The sequence below is a fragment of the Pocillopora damicornis genome, chromosome 7 (assembly GCF_964200805.1).
Source record: "Pocillopora damicornis chromosome 7, jaPocDami1.2, whole genome shotgun sequence".
NCBI classification, from domain to species: Eukaryota; Metazoa; Cnidaria; class Anthozoa; order Scleractinia; family Pocilloporidae; genus Pocillopora; species Pocillopora damicornis.
The window spans coordinates 1,862,730-1,880,095 of NC_142676.1; the positions used below are offsets into that span (position 1 = coordinate 1,862,730).

The 17,366-nt window shown below is 39.5% G+C and overlaps 1 protein-coding gene across 1 annotated transcript; it reads right to left on the reverse strand.

The window, feature by feature from the left end:
* Positions 1-23: 23 nt before the first annotated feature.
* On the reverse strand, positions 24-16,135 carry LOC149041975 (uncharacterized). Its single transcript, XM_089211944.1, has 5 exons — positions 15,967-16,135; positions 1,111-3,387; positions 779-1,005; positions 71-715; positions 24-30 (listed from the first exon to the last, which is right to left on the reverse strand). The coding sequence occupies exons 2-5, from the start codon at positions 3,136-3,138 to the stop codon at positions 24-26; spliced, it is 2,907 nt and encodes a 968-aa protein (XP_089068070.1). The 5' UTR covers positions 3,139-3,387; positions 15,967-16,135.
* Between the last annotated feature and the right edge of the window lie 1,231 nt (positions 16,136-17,366).

The window sequence follows — 17,366 nt, forward strand, 5'->3', positions numbered from 1 at the left end:
TGCAAGTGCTTTCTCGGTGTATTCTATAGCCTTTTGGTATTCACCCAGTGAGTGAAACAGCGATCCTAACTTTCCGTAGCCAGATGCCTCTCCGCCTCTGTTGCCAATCTCTTTTCTGATTGCAAGTGCTTTCTCGGTGTATTCTTTAGCCTTTTCGTATTCACCCAGTGAGTGAAACAATGTCCCTAAGTTTTCGTAGGCAGCTGCTACTCCCTCTCTGTCGCCAATTTCTTTTCTGATTGCAAGTGCTCTCTCCGTGTATTCTTTAGCTTTTTCGTATTCACCCAGTGAATGAAACAGCGATCCTAAGTTTCCGTAGTCAGCTGCTTCTCCCTTTCTATCGACATTTTCCTTTCTGATTGCGAGTGCTTTCTCGGAGTATTCTTTAGCCTTTTCGTATTCACCCAGTGAGTGAAACAATGTCCCTAAGTTTCCGTAGTCAGCTGCTTCTCCTCTTCTGTCGCCAGTTTCCTTTCGGATTGCAAGTGCTTTCTCGGTGTATTCTTTAGCCTTTTCGTATTCACCCAGTGAGTGAAACAATGTCCCTAAGTTTCCGTAATCAGCTGCCTCTCCCCCTTTGTCGCCAATCTCTTTTCTGATTGCAAGTGCTTTCTCGGTGTATTCTTTAGCCTTCTGGTATTCACACAGTGACTGAAACGATGCCCCTAAGTTTCCATAAGCAGCTGCTTCTCCCTCTATGTCGCCAATTTCCTTTCTAATTGCAAGTGCTTTCTCGGTGTATTCTTTAGCCTTTTTGTATTCACAAAGTGACTGAAACAGTGATCCCAAGTGTCCGTAGTCGGCTGCTTCTCCCTTTCTGTCGCCAATTTCCTTTCTGATTACAAGTGCTTTCTTGGTGTATTCTTTAGCCTTTTCGAATTCACCTAGTGAGTGAAACAATGTCCCTAAGTCTCCGTAGGCAGCTGCTTCTCCCTTTTTGTCACCAATTTCCATTCTGATTGCTAATGCTTTCGCGGTGTATTCTTTAGCCTTTTCGTATTCACCCTGTGAGTTAAACAGTGATGCTAAGTTTCCGTAGTGAGCTGCTTCTCCCTTTCTGTCGCCAATTTCTTTTCTGATTGCAAGTGCTTTCTCGGTGTATTCTTTAGCCTTTTCGTATTCACCCTGTGAGTTTAACAGTGATGCTAAGTTTCCGTAGTCAGCTGCTTCTCCCTTTCTGTCGCCAATTTCTGTTCTGATTGCTAGTGCTTTCTCGGTGTGTTCCTTAGCCTTTTCGTATTCACCCAATGAATGAAACAATGTTCCTAAGCTTCCATAGTCGGCTGCTTCTCCCTCTCTGTCGCCAATTTCCTTTCTGATTTCAAGAGCTTTCTCGGTGAATTCTTTGGCCCTTTGGTATGCACGCAGTGACTGAAACAACGATCCTAAGTTTCCGTAGTCGGCTGCTTCTCCCTTTCTGTCGCCAATTTCCTTTCTGATTGCAAGTGCTTTCTCGGTGTATTCTTTAGCCTTTTGGTATTCACCCAGTGAGTGAAACAATGTTCCTAAGTTTCCGTAGTCAGCTGCTTCTCCCTTTCTGTCGCCAATTTCCTTTCTGATTGCAAGTGCTTTCTCGGTGTATTCTTTAGCCTTTTTGTATTCAGCCAGTGACTGAAACAATGTTCCTAAGTTTCCGTAGTCATTTGCTTCCCCCTTTCTGTTGCCAATTTTTTTTTTGATTGCAAGTGCTCTGTTGATGTATTCTTTAGCCTTTTCGTATTCACCCAGGGAATGAATTAATGTTCCTAAGTTTCCGTAGTCATCTGCTTCTCCTTCTCTGTCGCCAATTTCCTTTCTGATTGTTAGGGCCTTCTCAGTGTATTCTTTAGCCTTTTGGTATTCACACAGTAACTGAAACAATGATCCTAAGTTTCCGTAGGAGTCTGCTACTCCACTTCTGTCGCCAATTTCCTTTCTGATTGAAAGTGCTTTCTCGGTGTATTCTTTAGCTTTTTTGTATTCACCAAGTGAATGAAACAATGTTCCTAACTTTCCGTAGTCAGTTGCTTCTCCTTTTCTGTCGCCAATCTCTTTCCTGATAGCAATTGCTTTCTCGGTGTAATCTATAGCCTTTTCGTATTCACATAGTGAACGAAACAATGATCCTAAGATTCTGTAGCCACTTGCTGCCCCCCTTCTGTCGCCAATTTCCTTTCTGATTGCAAGTGCTTTCTCGGTGTATTCTTTAGCCTTTTCGTATTCACCCAGTGAGTGAAACAATGCTCCTAAGTTTCCGTAGTCAGCTGCTTCTCCTCTTCTGTCGCCAATTTCCTTTCTGATTGCAAGTGCTTTCTCGGTGTATTCTTTAGCCTTTTCGTATTTACCCAGTGAATGAAACAATGTTCCTAAGTTTCCGTAGTCAGCTGCTTCTCCCTCTCTGTCGCCAATATCCTTTCTGATTGCGAGTGCTCTCTCTGTGTATTCTTTAGCCTTTTCGTATTCACACAGTGAATTAAACAATGTTCCTAAGTTTCCGTAGTCAGTTGCTTCTCCCTCTCTGTCGCCAGTTTTTTTTCTGATTTCAAGTGCTTTCTTGTAATATTTCTCAGCTTTGTCGTATTCCCCTAGCGACTGAACGATTGTACCTAGGTTTCCGTAAATGGTAGCTTCCATAATTCTGTCACCATAGGACACCGTGATTGCCAGTGCGTTCTCGAAATACTTCTTAGCTTTGTGATACTCACTATGCGAATAAGATAAATTTCCCATCGCAAGGTAACATTTTGCCTCCGTTTTTTTGTCAGCAGTACATTTCGTCATATCAACAGCCTTCTGATAATATTGTTTTGCCTTTTTAAATTTCTTTTGCCGCTGATATATGTCTCCCAGTTTGAAAGTTATTCTTCCCTCTTCAATTGTGTCACCAGAGGCATGGTACATATCAAGAAGTTCCTTGGCATATCTTTCTGCAGATGTGTAATTGGAAGCCGTGTAAGCCACCTCGAGCATTAGCGCATTGATTGCCTTAGTAAGTTTAAAACCGGTCTTCGATTCAAGCTTGTCAGATTTTAGGGAGATCAAACATTCTTCGCCTAACATCATGGCTTGTAAGCCACGACCAGTGTTCACGAGGAAGGTGACGACCGTAAACCCTACACTCATTGGGAAGGTTACCATAACTTTTTCTACGTTGTCCATTTTCGACCTTTTCCCGATTGTTCGAATGAAATGAAGGTGACGGCGTAAGGATTTAATTCAACTTTTTTCGATCAGTTTGCAGCCGCTTGATTCAATACTGATTATAAAATTACTTTTCACAGGAAAGTGCCAACTGTTAAAAGTATAGCCAGAGTCAAGGCCACAGAGAAGTTTGCCATAAGTTATCCTGAGTTGTCCATTGCCAACTTTTCCCAATTGTACTAGTGAAATGAATGAGACAGCTTTAATCTGTGGATTTAATTCAACTGTGTTAGATCCGTTTGGAGCCATTCAATTTAAGAGTTTCTTACTAAAGCAATGCGGTTGATTCTGAAGGCTTACCAAAATTTTCTTCTGTCCTAATAGGTTAATCTGCCTAATGTATTTGGTTTCGCTTGAATTACGCTTATATATCATAATTATTCGTATTTTAAAGAGTTTTTGTAATTAGCAAGGAATCAGGGACCAAAATCAGCCAGTAAATTCTGATATTTGGTTTAAAATCAAAATAAGCTGTTAACATGATAAACTTACAGTTTCACCACAATAAAGTTACTTACAAGAAGTTTCTTAAATTTCTTGGTCTTGTGATTAAAATCCAGATAAAAGCGATAAATAGATCCGAATACTGAGACGCGACTTTCCCTTCGAAAAAAATGCAGGTTGTTTCATTTACAAGTTACAACACAAAACAGCTATCATGAAGACAGAGAAAATTCTTCAGCGTAATCAAGGTCCTAAACACATAAACATGGAACTCGAGGAACAACAACTAGCCTCTATCAGCCTTCCGCTGGTCGGGAAACGAACTCGCGGATTGAAAGCTAGACTGGATGACAAGGCGGAAATCGACCTTCTTTTATCTTTATCTATGGATTTTTACGCATAGAGCACTTCACGGAACAACTGGAGCAACGTACAGAACACATGTCTATGCTTCTCAAGCAACATTTTACCTGCAAACGCGAGCAAGATACTTCCGACTTGAAGTTTGCTCGATAGCAGCCCAGTTGGAGACATCGGATTTATTCAGAGAAATAAAGTTCAGGTGGGTGATTATTTCAGTGCAGTTTAAAAGCATTTACGTAGATAGCACCAAAATATATCAGATTCTCTGAAATTTTTCTTTTGATTCGCTTGATGCCACTGTTTTCCTTCCACCAGTAGTTATTTAGGCGACCATAACGTGGATATTGGAGATTCATCAAGAAAATGGCTCACAGTGGCTAGAAAAAGCGGATTCTGGCGCATTTGAAAACCAGTTTTATTTCAAGGCAACACATGAAATTTAACCTTGATTTCAAGTCAATCTTGAAATCAACCTTGGTTTCAAAAAACAGTTTTGAACGTTTTTGATGAACGTTTTTGTCCGACATACTTTTCCTATGTCGAATAGTAGCATCAAAACAAAGACAGTTTTAACAATGACCGATATGACCGAATCTACTGAGCTTCAAGCTTTAAAAGACAAAAGGATGGTTAAAAAGTTGCTGTAAAAACTTCCTTGCGTATTTGTGCTGTTCTATCTTGAGACGAACTCAAAGACAGGTTTAACAATGACCGATATGACAGAATCTTCTGAGCTTCAAGTTGTAAAAAAGACATTTCAAGCTTTTAAAAGACAAAAGGATGGTTAAAAAGTTACTGTAAAAGTTTCCTTGTGTGTTTGTGTTGTTCTATCTTGAGACGAACTCAAAGTCCGACAAAATTTACTTGCTAACGGATATGAAATATACATGGTGTGCCTACTTGTCGCCGCCGTTTTCAGGCATAAATCACTAAAAATTTGTAAAAAAATAATCTAACATAACACTCTTACCTTGTTTATTTCTGTGTCGATGATCACGTTATGCTCTACCACATTCTGGCCAGATTTGAGTTCCAATTTATATATCTTCTCCATCTTACTATATCAGTTGCATGACAAGCGTGACACGTATAAATTCAAAGATGAATCAACCTCCGAAATACCAAGAGATGGATTTTTTTCCTCTTTGCATGATATCTAGAAAAACTTTTCAGGAATTATTGCATTCAGAAAATTAAAATGTTCAGATCCATCACTGATTCCTTTGTCGACGGAAGTCATAGAATGGTTACAAAAGTGAATTTGATTGACAAACTACATACTGATTTAGCTAACTGATCTGTTGTATAAGCGTCTCATCTTACATGCTAACATGGAGATTTGCTGTTCATTTAAATCGTTCGCTGGTGGAACTTGTGGGTTAAGTTATCGAGAAGACCGAAGTTGCATATCTCAAGTCGTTCCCTTCCATAGTTGTAAAAAAGACATTTCAAGTCACTTGCGGAATTGCAAGTTTTCAGATCCATAATATGAAGTTGATCTTATCTTGTCGCATGCCGGCATCTTCGATGATTTTGCAATTTGCCCCAATCAAAGATGTTGGGTGGAGTCGTGGTTCCAATACTAGATGTAGAGTGCCTAAAGAGGTGTCCAGCCATTTTAAAAGGTAGGGTTGAGTCGATTCCAAAACCCGATAGGGGAATTGACAAGCGTGTATCACAGATAGTGCTCAAGATGTCTGGAAAATTCATACAGCCTGGCTCCGGAAAGTAGGCTACTTACTTACCATCGTAAGCAAAATTACGCGTCCCGTCAGACCTAAGTCTCGATTGGGGATTGGTCAATAGGCTACCAAATATCAGGACAGAGGCGGAGTTTTCTATATCAATGTCTAAACACTTTGTTGGCTTCCCGCCGTCTGGCGGGACGCGTAATTATGCACACGGTGGTGAAGGGCCCTTCCGCACAAGCTACTAGACGCGGACAAAATTTGTTTCTCTTTACCAATAGTCATATCAAAATTTGTCCTTGCTAAATTTCAAGTGCGCTGCAAGTATCATCACCCCACGTGGGACACCTTTACACAAGAGGGCGAGGGTGCGCGCCGGGAATTTCGAAAACGACCCTGGTCGTAAAAGGTACCTGTGTCTTATCTGTGTGGGAGTGGCAACAATTGATGTCTAACCCTAAAAAGTACTAATTCAAAAACAGAAAATTAAAAAATCCCAAAAGTAAAAAATCGATGTACTCTACAGGCTCAAATCAGATCATTAAAATCGTCCTAGTAATGCTTATTTCAGGTATTTTATTGAGCGAAAAACACCCTAAAACGTATCAGCTAGGTCTCTGGTGGTCCACCAAAGTTTGAGACAATTTAAAAGGTACCAAATCCCTGATTTTGACCCCATAAAGGTACCACAAGCATCCACACCCCTTTCCGATCGCCTTCTTCCCCTGGTCAGCACCTAAAAGCAAAGATTTGCCCCCCAGTGGAAAAAAAAAGTGATTTGCCCCAGTCGTCCCCACCTCAAAAATCTAATGGTCCGTCCCTAAGGTACCTTTTACATGATTCCAAAATAAGTTTCGTTCCGGAACGAAATGAATTTCATACCGCGTTTACATGCAAGATAATTAAGCCTGTAAAAACAAGTATTTATGTCCTTTTCTGTCATTTTCTATGCTTCCCTCGCTCCTAAAGAGGCTTCATACAGATATAAGTGTCGCATTGCGTTTACATTATACAGGTACAAAAGGTCGTCCGGAATGAGTGTTTCGTTCTAGAATGAAAACCCCAATAAACTCATTCAGAAATGACTCGTTCCGGATAAATTTTACTCTGGTATCATGTGGCAGCTGGTATGAACTCGTTCTTGAACAAAAGTCAATCCGATATCATGTAAAAGGCCCCTAAAAGTTTTTATTCCCAGAGCATCACGCTTTGCTCTCCTGTCTGAATACTACTATAACATTCAATAGCGTTGAAGCAACAACCCGCTTTAAACTGCTTCGCTGCCGCTGAGACAACGATTAGGGACCACAAAAAGCATATATTCTCATATTTTCAATTCAACATAAACAAAAATCTTTATGCAAGGTAAATACTCATTTGTGTCTGTATCAATTATTGCGTGACTAGCCTATGATATAAATGGGGGAGGGGAAAACACAACGCAAAACCTGGGCTCATGTCAAAAAGTAATACCCAGGCGTAATATAATAATCGAAACAGCTATTGAAATCATAAATAAACAAGGTAAGAGTGCTATGTTAGATTTTTTTTGCAAATTGTAGTGATTTATGCCAATAAACGGTGGCGACAAGTAGGCACACCAAGTATATTTTATAGTCGTTAGCCAGTAAATTTTGCCGGACTTTGAGTTCGTCTCAAGATAGAACAACACAAATACACGAGGAACTTTTAAGAGTGACTTTTTAACCATCCTTTTGTCTTTTAAAAGCTTGAAGCTCAGTAGATTCTGTCATATCGGTCATTGTTAAAACTGTCCTGTCTATGGTTTGATGTTACTTTTCGACATAGGAAAAGTATGTCGGACAAAAATATTCACCAAAAAATAAATATTTCTTTGCCAGCTTCAATAATGACTGGGGATTAAGTTTAGATGATAAAACAAAGGATTATGTTGACAGAAATACCGGAGGTCAAGTAAATTCGTTACATGAGGTCGCACAACTCGGGTAATATTCACGGTGAAAATTTGCATATTTTAGCGGTCGAAGGAAAAAAATCATTTCTCGAAAACTAAAAAATATTTTCACAAAAAAACTACACCACAGTTATTAGAACATATTGGGCTACAAAATATGAAAGTAGGAGTGAAATGGAATTTTGGGTAACTTGCCAAAATATTTCAAATTTGTTCGGTGAGTGCTGACATCCTCTCTTAAGCCCTTTTCTGACGAAACTACGCTTTGGTCCATCCTTCAGATAGTAGAGAACAGGTCTGCCTCTTTTCAAAAGTGATTTTTCGATATTGAGGACCTTCAGAGACCCGATTGGATCTGTGGCTCACCTATAACCACTTTCCAGTTCATCAGCAGCATAGAGATACCTCACATTATTTGAGGAGTCGAGTCTCTTTTCCATGAGGCCAACTGGTGTTGAATAAGTTGTTGAACTCTTTGCGTCAACCGACTTGTCTTTGATTGCATCCACAGGTTTCTTTCTAGTCAACCCGGTCACTTCACTATTCAAAGCCAATACAACTTCTGGAAGCCTCTTCATTCATTCGATTGATCTCTTTCCCTCTATGAAGTTCATCTCTCGACTGTATTAGAAAGTGAAGAGACGTTCACCTAAAGTTCGATTGAATCGCTTAGCGATTCCCTGATCTCTGTAAACGTTCACACTCCCTCTTCTTATCTTTACTATATGCTTTGTCATTTCTCTTGAGAAATCTCCCATGAATTCACGCCCAGGATCAACTTGAAGAAATTTTGGCCATCTCAGAGGTCCACGCTTATAGATTGTCTGAAAAGCCTTTGAGACCTCAAAAGATTACTTTTAAGTGAGAGGTTCAGCAGCCTTGAATCTGCTTGCAACATCAACAACTGTCAATGCATACTTGAAGACTTTCTTACCTCTCGGGAGCCTGTCATGAGCCTGTCGTATTTGTTTGCATGACCACTAACTGCCAAGTCAAAGATGAGTGAAAGAGGTACTGGCACAAGGACAAGGACAACTCCGTCATCAAGCTTTAGAAGTGGGACTCTAAGGACTTCACCTGGAGATGCCCTTTTAGGGTCAAATGTTACTCTGTGAATTGTGCGGTCAGCCTTGCGGGCGATAGACGTCTTTTTTCAAAATTTGGATTAGTTTTTTCACTGACTTTCATTTTAAAATAATAGATATTTTATTTAAAATGGCTGATTTTGACTGATCCTCTTTTGGAAGACAATGACGACGACGATGATGATGATGATGAAGGAAATACAACAACACTTTTTAAACCTGATTATAAGTCAACTTCAGGACCATCAGGTGAAGAAATTCCAATGATGTCAATGAACAGGGGACAAGAGAAAGCACCGGAAATTGCTGAAACATCTTTCATTGAAGGTGATACTACTTATTCGCGAGTCATCACTTTAAATGAGATGGCATGGGAATCGCTCACCAGAATTTATCCTGAAGCAAAAGCTTCGGAATTAGAAGTTTCTTATAGTAAAACAGGAAGGTTGCAGGTAAAGATGTTTGGCCAGGATAAGAAGACATATCCCTTGCATACTGAAGGAAGGGGTACGAATAAACAAAGGTTGAATCCATCACTCCCAAAACAAATGTACACCTCACTTAGCTTAGAGCGAGAGGTTTTGATTGCTAGGAAGGAGAGTGAAATTGAAATTGAAAGAAAGAAATTCGTAGGCAATCCCCTGATCCTCCTAAATGTTAGGAGGATAGGGGGATTGCCGATGATGACCATGAAGACCATGCTAAAAGAGAAAGAGGAAGAGAAAGGATAATAGGAAATCAAGAACGGATTGATGCTCTTGACAATGAGAGAGAAGAACTTGAAGAGGGCATTTCACTATGAGAGGGAGTGAGAAAAATTTCAGTTGATACTATTTCACAGTCTCAACTGTTGTCCTGGCAGTCGGAACAACGATTGGAGTGATTGTGAGCACATTGACAGGAAGCCTGAAGTCTGTTGCCATAGGAGTTGGAAATGGTCTTAAGACTCTTGGAGGTAAGATCGCGCGGGAATTCTCCCAGGTCTTATCGGTTCGATAGTCGGCTTTATTTTCAAGACTGCTGAATCAGTGATCACCTTACTCGGTAAAAATGCATGGCTTCTGGCAATAGGAGTTGCCATATTCATGGTTGAGCGTTTTCAGAAGAACAAGCGATGCATAAAGAACGCTAAGACCAGACCAGCTAAAATCAATCTGACCTTTACCATACCACGATTTGTCTCGCTGTCTCTCGTGCTTGAGCCGCGAAGCGGCCCCTGCCCAGAAGGTCTTCGCTTCGCTTCACTTGATGATGATTTTGTCTTCAGCTGAACTTCAGTTGAAGTCTTGTTAATTTTATTTGAAGGTCGGCCTACCTTTGATGAGCCTTCATTCGTGTGCGAGATATTCCACAGCCTGTCGTTGCACACCATACTGTTAATACCAGCAGCTCAGATTCGGCCCGGCGAGCCATCTCTTTGATACTGCGCCTGAAGAGTGCTGAAATTTAATTTCTGAATTATATTCCTCTGAATTTTGCATTGAAGTATTGATTTGGGGTAACAAAGATCTTAAGAGCCCAAAATATCGAGAATCGCTGGCCAGGCTAAAAAAATCGAAAATTCTGATAATTTGCCTGGAAAACCCTTTTAGGGAGATGTATTCAAAAAATTTTTCGAAGTTTGAAAAATCAAATGTTTCCGAGGAAATGGGGAAAAACAAAAATTTGGGTTTCTACGAAATCGGGGGCGTTTTTACTTCAAAGTATAATTCATTTGATTTATATTTGTGGCATTTTAAGTAGCTTTGGTTTAATTTTAAAATTCACATGATTTTTTAACAAAGTGCCATCAAACGCTTGTTGCAAAAAGCGAAAAATCGAGCAACTTCAAGCCTTCAAAACGCGTCTTGGCATGCGAGAAATCATATCAAACTACATGCTGGCACAAAGGTTGGTCCTTATATGAACATAATATGAAATAAAAAAACTGGGTAATTTAGAAAAGTGCCGGCAAAATAAAAGAGTTTGCAACGCACTGTGGCCAAGGTCAAGAATTTGCATGATGCAAATCAGTTGTAGAAAATCGTACTTGAGAGCTAAGAAGTAAGCAAGATAGTTAAAGATGGTTAAAAAACTCTTTGATATGGAAATGATATGAAATTATAGAATAAAAAATCCGCAGACATTGCTGAAGAGGGCTGTAGATTGATGTGTAGATACGAAATTTTCTGTTAATTTGAATTGCAGAAGACTGTTATTGTCGACTCGCTATTTCAACAGCACTACCTGCACCTAACTATAGATAAGGGCCGCTGTATATTCACCATTTTTGTTGACAAGTGGTTTATTATCGACATCGTTCTTAGTTGAATAGTTACGTTTTCTGCAACTGCGATAATATTTCTTTTTTAAATATCTTGGATATCTTGGAAAAAGTTATGTGAGTAAACAAAGTCACGCAACACCGCAAGCTTCTGCTGTGAAGTTTTTCACCTCAAGATAACAGCCCAACTATTTTTATGCTATTTACTCTTATCTTTTTCGGAAAAATGGCCACATTTCTGTCATAAAACTTGATAAAAAGGACTTATGTCACGGTAGCAATTATACCGTGTTGCAGTCCGGGCGATAATTCTCTATGATGCAATCACGGTCTTTTTCTTAAAGGTAAACACGTGCGAGGTTTTTCATAGAGCATAAACAGAAAACGATGTCATTCTGTAGCTTTGCTTCTCCTCTTGGAGGGGCTTGTGGTGCAAGTTCTGAAAATCCAAACATTGATCAAATTGAAAGACTGTACTAGGGATCAAGTGTTTCCATGTCCAAAAGAGGGCTGCACGCATAGTTTCCAACGGCGCTCTTCTCTAGAAAAGCATCTCGCGTTCGGAACATGCACAAAGACGGTTGAAAGGGAGACACTTCTCGATAAAGCGAAGGTTAAATATGCTGCAAGGCTCGAGGAAGGTTCAAGTTCCGTGCCAACTATTCCTCTACCTCCTGAAACCTGTCCTCGTAGCACTGGATATGTAACACAGCCTGAAGGCTTCGCTTTAAAACAAGTAAAGAGAGTTTACTGGTTTAACGAAAAGCAACGAGAGTACCTGACTTACCATCGGACAATTAGAAAGCGGCAAGAAGGTCGACGCGGAAATTGTTGCAACAGAAATGAGAAGAGCAAAGGAATTGAACGGGGAGCGCTTGTTCATTGTCTCTGAGTTTTTTTTACTTAACAAGTAGCTTCATTTTTTTCCAGAATGGCAGCAAAAGTAAAACAGCAGACAGCCACCTGCGCACAAGCTGTAACTGAGCAAGATCTCGTTGCTATGGAGGAAGAATTTAATTTGTCAAATGCTAAGGAGTCTATTTTTGAGCAGTTAAATGTAACTCATTCTATTCATTACCAACAGTACAACTGTTCCATGGTCGAGAATAACACACTCAAAAATCTCGAACTCGCAGTCTTAAAACTCCTTTGCGAGAGTTTCAATCTTGCATTACCACCTGGGGTTGATCATAGAAAAAAGACATCTTACGTCGCTCTGCTCGAAGACCTTGTTAGATGCTGCTCTTGCAGTGCAGTTTAAAAGGCAAATGGCAAAAGGCTGCTTCAAAAAATTGAGTTTTATATGAACGTTGATATAAAACGGGGCAGTGGAGCATATTTTGGATCGGAGGAGCTATTGCAGTTCCCACGTAGTGTGAGCTCATTGGCACCAACTTATAATTATCTATGAGGGCCCTGGGGCCTCCCCTCCGAGGACGGCCTCCTTTTGTCTGTTTCTTAGTACGCATTTCTTAGTACAGAAAGACTGCTGACAGGGTATCCTGGGGTATGCTCCCCCGGCAAATTTTGTATCCTGGGGTATGCTCCCCCGGCAAATTTTGAAATCTAGAGCTTCTGAAATCACCAGAAACGCGTTTCAATCCAAAGAAAAATTTGTCAAATTTTTAATTCAAAGATTAAAATAAATAATAATGATAACAACAAATTGTTCTTGGTGGGGCTACAGCCCACTCAAACCCATAGCTCCGCGGTCCCCGTATTAAAGGCGCAAACCGGAAATGAAAAAGTCCACTTCGAACCGCACTTGGCAGTCAGACAGGATCAGGCCGGCTGGATGTTGTTCGATATAGACTCATAAAAGAATTTATACAAGTAATATAAAACGAGATATATAGGACTGGATGCTTTAGAGTGGAGTTTTGACGAAAAAAGGATTGTGTCCGCTTTACTCGGCAACTTAACCTTTGATCCAACGTGACAATTGTCATGCAATTGAAACATTTTGCTTTTCGTCAAGACAGTTACGAGAAATGAAACAAAAAACTCATTAGCTTAAAAAACGAATTAAACGCTATTTAATGCTGGTCATTATTCTTGTAAAAAGGTTGTAGCCGTCAAAAGAGCCTTCCTACACCAGAACCGTTAGGCGGTACGATTTCTATCATGCAAATTCGTGACCTCTGGCCACAGTGCGTCGCAAACCTTTATATTTTGCGGGCACGTTTCTGAATTACCCACATTTTTATTTCATATTGAGTTAGTATAAGGACCAAACTTTGTGCCAGCATGTAGTTTGACATGATGTCACACATACCAAGACGCGTTTTGAAGGCTTGAAGTTGCTCGATTTTTCGCTTTTTGCAACAAGCGTTTGACAGCACTTTGTCAAAAAATCATGTGAATTTTAAAATTAAACCAAAGCTCCTTAAAATGCCACAAATAAAAATCAAATGAATTATGATTTGAAGTAAAAACACCCCCGATTTCTTACCAAACATCCTCCTTCAGTACTCGCACACTAAAGTTGGTCAATTTTACTGAATTTTTTGCATAATTAATAAGGTAAAACCCCGAATTTTCGTTTTTCCCCATTTCCTCGGACACATTTGATTTTCAAACTTTAAAATAATTTTTTTGAATGCGTCTCCCTAAAAGGGTTTTCCAGGCAAATTATCAGAATTTTCGATTTTTTAGCCTGGCCAACGATTCTCGATATTTACAGTCACGGCCTCTTAATCTCCTTGTTGAAGCGGCAGACAGCATTCTCGTTAAATGGAATTCCAAGTGCCTTTTTCATGTCATCATCCCAATATCTTCTACCTGATCCTGAGACGCTTGTCTGAACTCCATCTGATCGATTTAAGGAAACTTCAACTGTTGCCTTGCCTTTATCATCGAACGACACTTCCGCTCTGAACTTGCTCAGGTCTGCATTTGGATATCGTGCTTTGAAGTCGTCCCAGGCTTTTGCCTCATCTGCAATTTTATTTGCCATATCTGATCTTAGCCGCGCAAGCCCCAAAGGGCCGGAACTGGAAGAGTTAAACATTTTTATTGCTTTTGTGATCAAAATGGTTGTTAGGATAATTATTGCAGATTTAAATGATTACGCCGTTCGCTTCAGAGAACCTCTCGGTAAATCAAACTACATCAGACTTTTGTCTTGTTCTCTCATTCATGGTATAATTTGAAGAGATGAGTAGAAATATCTATCTCCAATAGACAAAACAATGCTAGTGTTGAAACAATTCTCTCAGGCAAATCCACTCTTGAGAGCCTTGCGAAAGCCCTTGTGAAAATATTAAGTGAAGGAAGAGGATTTAAAGTCACAATGAATCATTCATAAGCAGCAATGGTAATTCTTAATCCCTAAAGACAGAAAGTTAAAGTCGAGAGAGACCTTTCTTCACTCCTCGGGATTGATCACCGTTTGCAAGCGAAAAATCTCATCAGCCGATTTACTTCATTCGACGCTTACCTTTTCCCCTGTGATCTTTTGGACAAGGATGAAAACCTATTCAGTGGGGAACCCTGAAGCGTTCTCGCTTACTTTGACATTGTCGAGAGCCAGTTTTAAAAGGTAAATTATTCCTTGCCTGATCCTGTGTTACGAAACATAACATCAAGGAATGATATCACGTCCTTACGAATTTTCGTCACTGATGAGAATAGTGATATAATCCTTTCCAATGCATGGTATGCCAATGAGACTTGAATTAGAGATCATTTAATGATTTAAAAATGTCTGATCAAAACATTCTACCAAGCGCTTCAAAACTTTAACCAACAATACCGGAGGATAAGACTACAATTCAGGAAGACTAGAGAAAAAATATTGAAGATTGTGAAAAATAACTTGAGAATGACGTGATATTTCTAACAAGAATGCTGAAAATAAGTACTGAAAAGTGAATTGCATGTGTCATCAAGCGGTCTGGCAGCTGCTTTGAATGGAACTGAGATAATTGCAGGACCGCCTTTCGCAGGTCTTACTGCTTTGGTTTCATATCAATAGCATTTACTGTGAAGAGCAAAAAGCTTAATTCGAAAATCACGAAGCATGAGGAAACAATTTCAATCGCTGAGGCAAAGCACCTTCCATTCGGCAGGTTGTTTTCGAAAGCAGCGAAAGATGGATCAATATCTGATGTTGAATTCGACTTGATTTTGCGCGAGATCGGACAATACTATTTGTTAAAAAACGAGCCAATAAAATTTCCGCTCAGCCCCATCCTACATTATGCATTCAGTTCTTGGGCAGAGAAAATATTGACAAAAACAATACGTGGCCATTGGGAAAACAGATTTGTTTTACAATAGTATGGGGCTGTGCGGAAATTTTATCGACCAGCTTGGGAGAAAGCAATTGAAGTTGACGTTGAGGCTATAAAGAACCAGATCAGAGACGATTACCGAAAAAAAACTCGGATCACTCGAAAACATAACTTAATGAGATTTATTTGAGATTTTTCATGAATGCATCGAACGGATCTTATTTGCATATCTCACGACATATGCAAATTATATAGGCTAAATATTTAATAACCCGCAAACGGTTTTTAAATACTTCTGTGGCGTCAATAGATTATCACGTTCTGCGTTTTAGCAAACGTGATATGTTTTTTACACTTACGAGAAATGATCATGTCGTTTCACACATTCTTTTATGTGATTTCTACGCCAAACTGAAATGTATAAGAGAAATTCATGAAGTCGTTTTTGAGACAGTTCAAGCGAATCGTTCAATAGAATAATATTCACACCCTCTTCAGAACTCACGAGTGAGACATTGTAAAAATGATTCACTTGTGAAAAATTCAAGTTGTCTTGAAATAAAGGTTGTTTTCAAAATGTGCCAGAGATGTCTTTTGAAATCAAGGTCGATTTCAACGTTGACTTGAAATCAAGGCTGTTTTCAAAATGTGCCAGAATCCCCCTATTATATCTACTGAGGATCAAAATCAGCTCATAAATTCTGGTATTTGGTTTAAAATCAAAAGAAGCTGTTAACATGGTAAACTTACAGTTTGACCACAATAAACTTACCTACAAAAACTGTCTTCAATTTCTTGGTCTTGTGATTGTAATCCAAATAAAAGCGATGAATTGATCCGAATACGGAGGCACAACTTTTCCTTCGAAAAAATGCAGGTTGTTTCATTCACAAGTCAAAAGTAAAAAAAAAAAAAGTCATTCGCAAGTCAAAGTCAAAACACTCATTCAAGCGTAACAAGGTCTTGAACAAATATCTAAACATTAAAGTCGAGGCACAACTTCAACTTGATTCTAAATCCAGCCTCTATCAGCCACCCGCTTGTCGGGAAACGAACTCGCGTATTGAAAGCTAGACTGGATGACAAGGCGGAAATCTAACTTCTTTTATCTTTTTCTATGGATTTTTATGCATAGAGCACTTCAAGGTATAACTGGAGCAACGTACAGACCACAAATCTGCTTCTCAACCACAATTTCACCTGTTAACGCGAGCAAGATACTTCCGGCTTGAAGACTACATCGTGGATATTCGGTTGGATATTTATCAAGGAAATAGTTCACTGTATTAACAGATTACGCTTAAGTCATTTTAAATGAATTAAAACTAACGCACGAGTTTTAAAATTACTATAATATCGAACAAAGTGAACAGACAGCACTTACCGCGTTCTTCGCCTTCGAAAGTGAAAGTGAAGAAGTTTGCCGAGGAAAATACGTCACGTGACTATGGGGTTTTTTTTTTTGTTTTTGTTTGACCACCGCTTATTGTTCATCGTCGCGTGATAATTAGAACATTTATCGAGTGGAATGAGAATTAATCACAAAATTTTTTCTGTGTTCCGAAGTTTTCAAAGCTAGCGTTTGCCTCATTTTGAGAGAAGCTTACCACACTGGCCGCAAAAAACGGAAACATCGATTTTCCTTATCCTCCCCTCCCCTCCCCTCCCCCACTTCTCCTTGACTCGCTTTAGTTCTCCACGTCCTGTGGTCCTCTTCCAAGTAAGCCGACGCATTTGAAGATTTTTGGACATTTTTGTGGTAAGTTCTTGGTATTTAACTCATTCCCTAGATATTAAAGTGCCTTTCAGAGTGACATTCGGTTTAATTTAAGTAATGTAGGGTACTAACGAGGTATTGAAATTGTTCAGTACGGTCAAACACTGTGGCCCCTTAGCAGATCATAGTTTGCGTGGAAATAAGGAGGCAGTACATAGGGTCAGACAGACAGTGAATAAATCACAACTGTTTTTTATGTGAGTGAGATGAAACGCTGAAAAGTTCAACTTAACTTGCTAAACCTTCTATTCTACTGTTTATTTACTACAAACAGGATTGATCTTGTGCTTGTCGTGATCTTAAAATTAGCAAGGATACTGGGAAACATCCAATTGCCAGCATTTTATTATTACCTATGTGGTCCTATGACTTCGTACCTTTGTGTATATATATAT

Excerpts from the sequence above, each read along its gene's own strand:
- LOC149041975 (XM_089211944.1), bottom strand. The coding sequence starts at position 3,138 with ATGGACAACGTAGAAAAAGTTATGGTAACCTTCCCAATGAGTGTAGGG. Across the intron at positions 1,006-1,110 it reads CACAGGGTGAATACGAAAAG|GGTGAATACGAAAAGGCTAA; the intron begins GCTAAAGAATAC and ends TTTAACTCACAG. Across the intron at positions 716-778 it reads TACGGACACTTGGGATCACT|AAAGGAAATTGGCGACATAG; the intron begins GTTTCAGTCACT and ends ACTTGCAATTAG.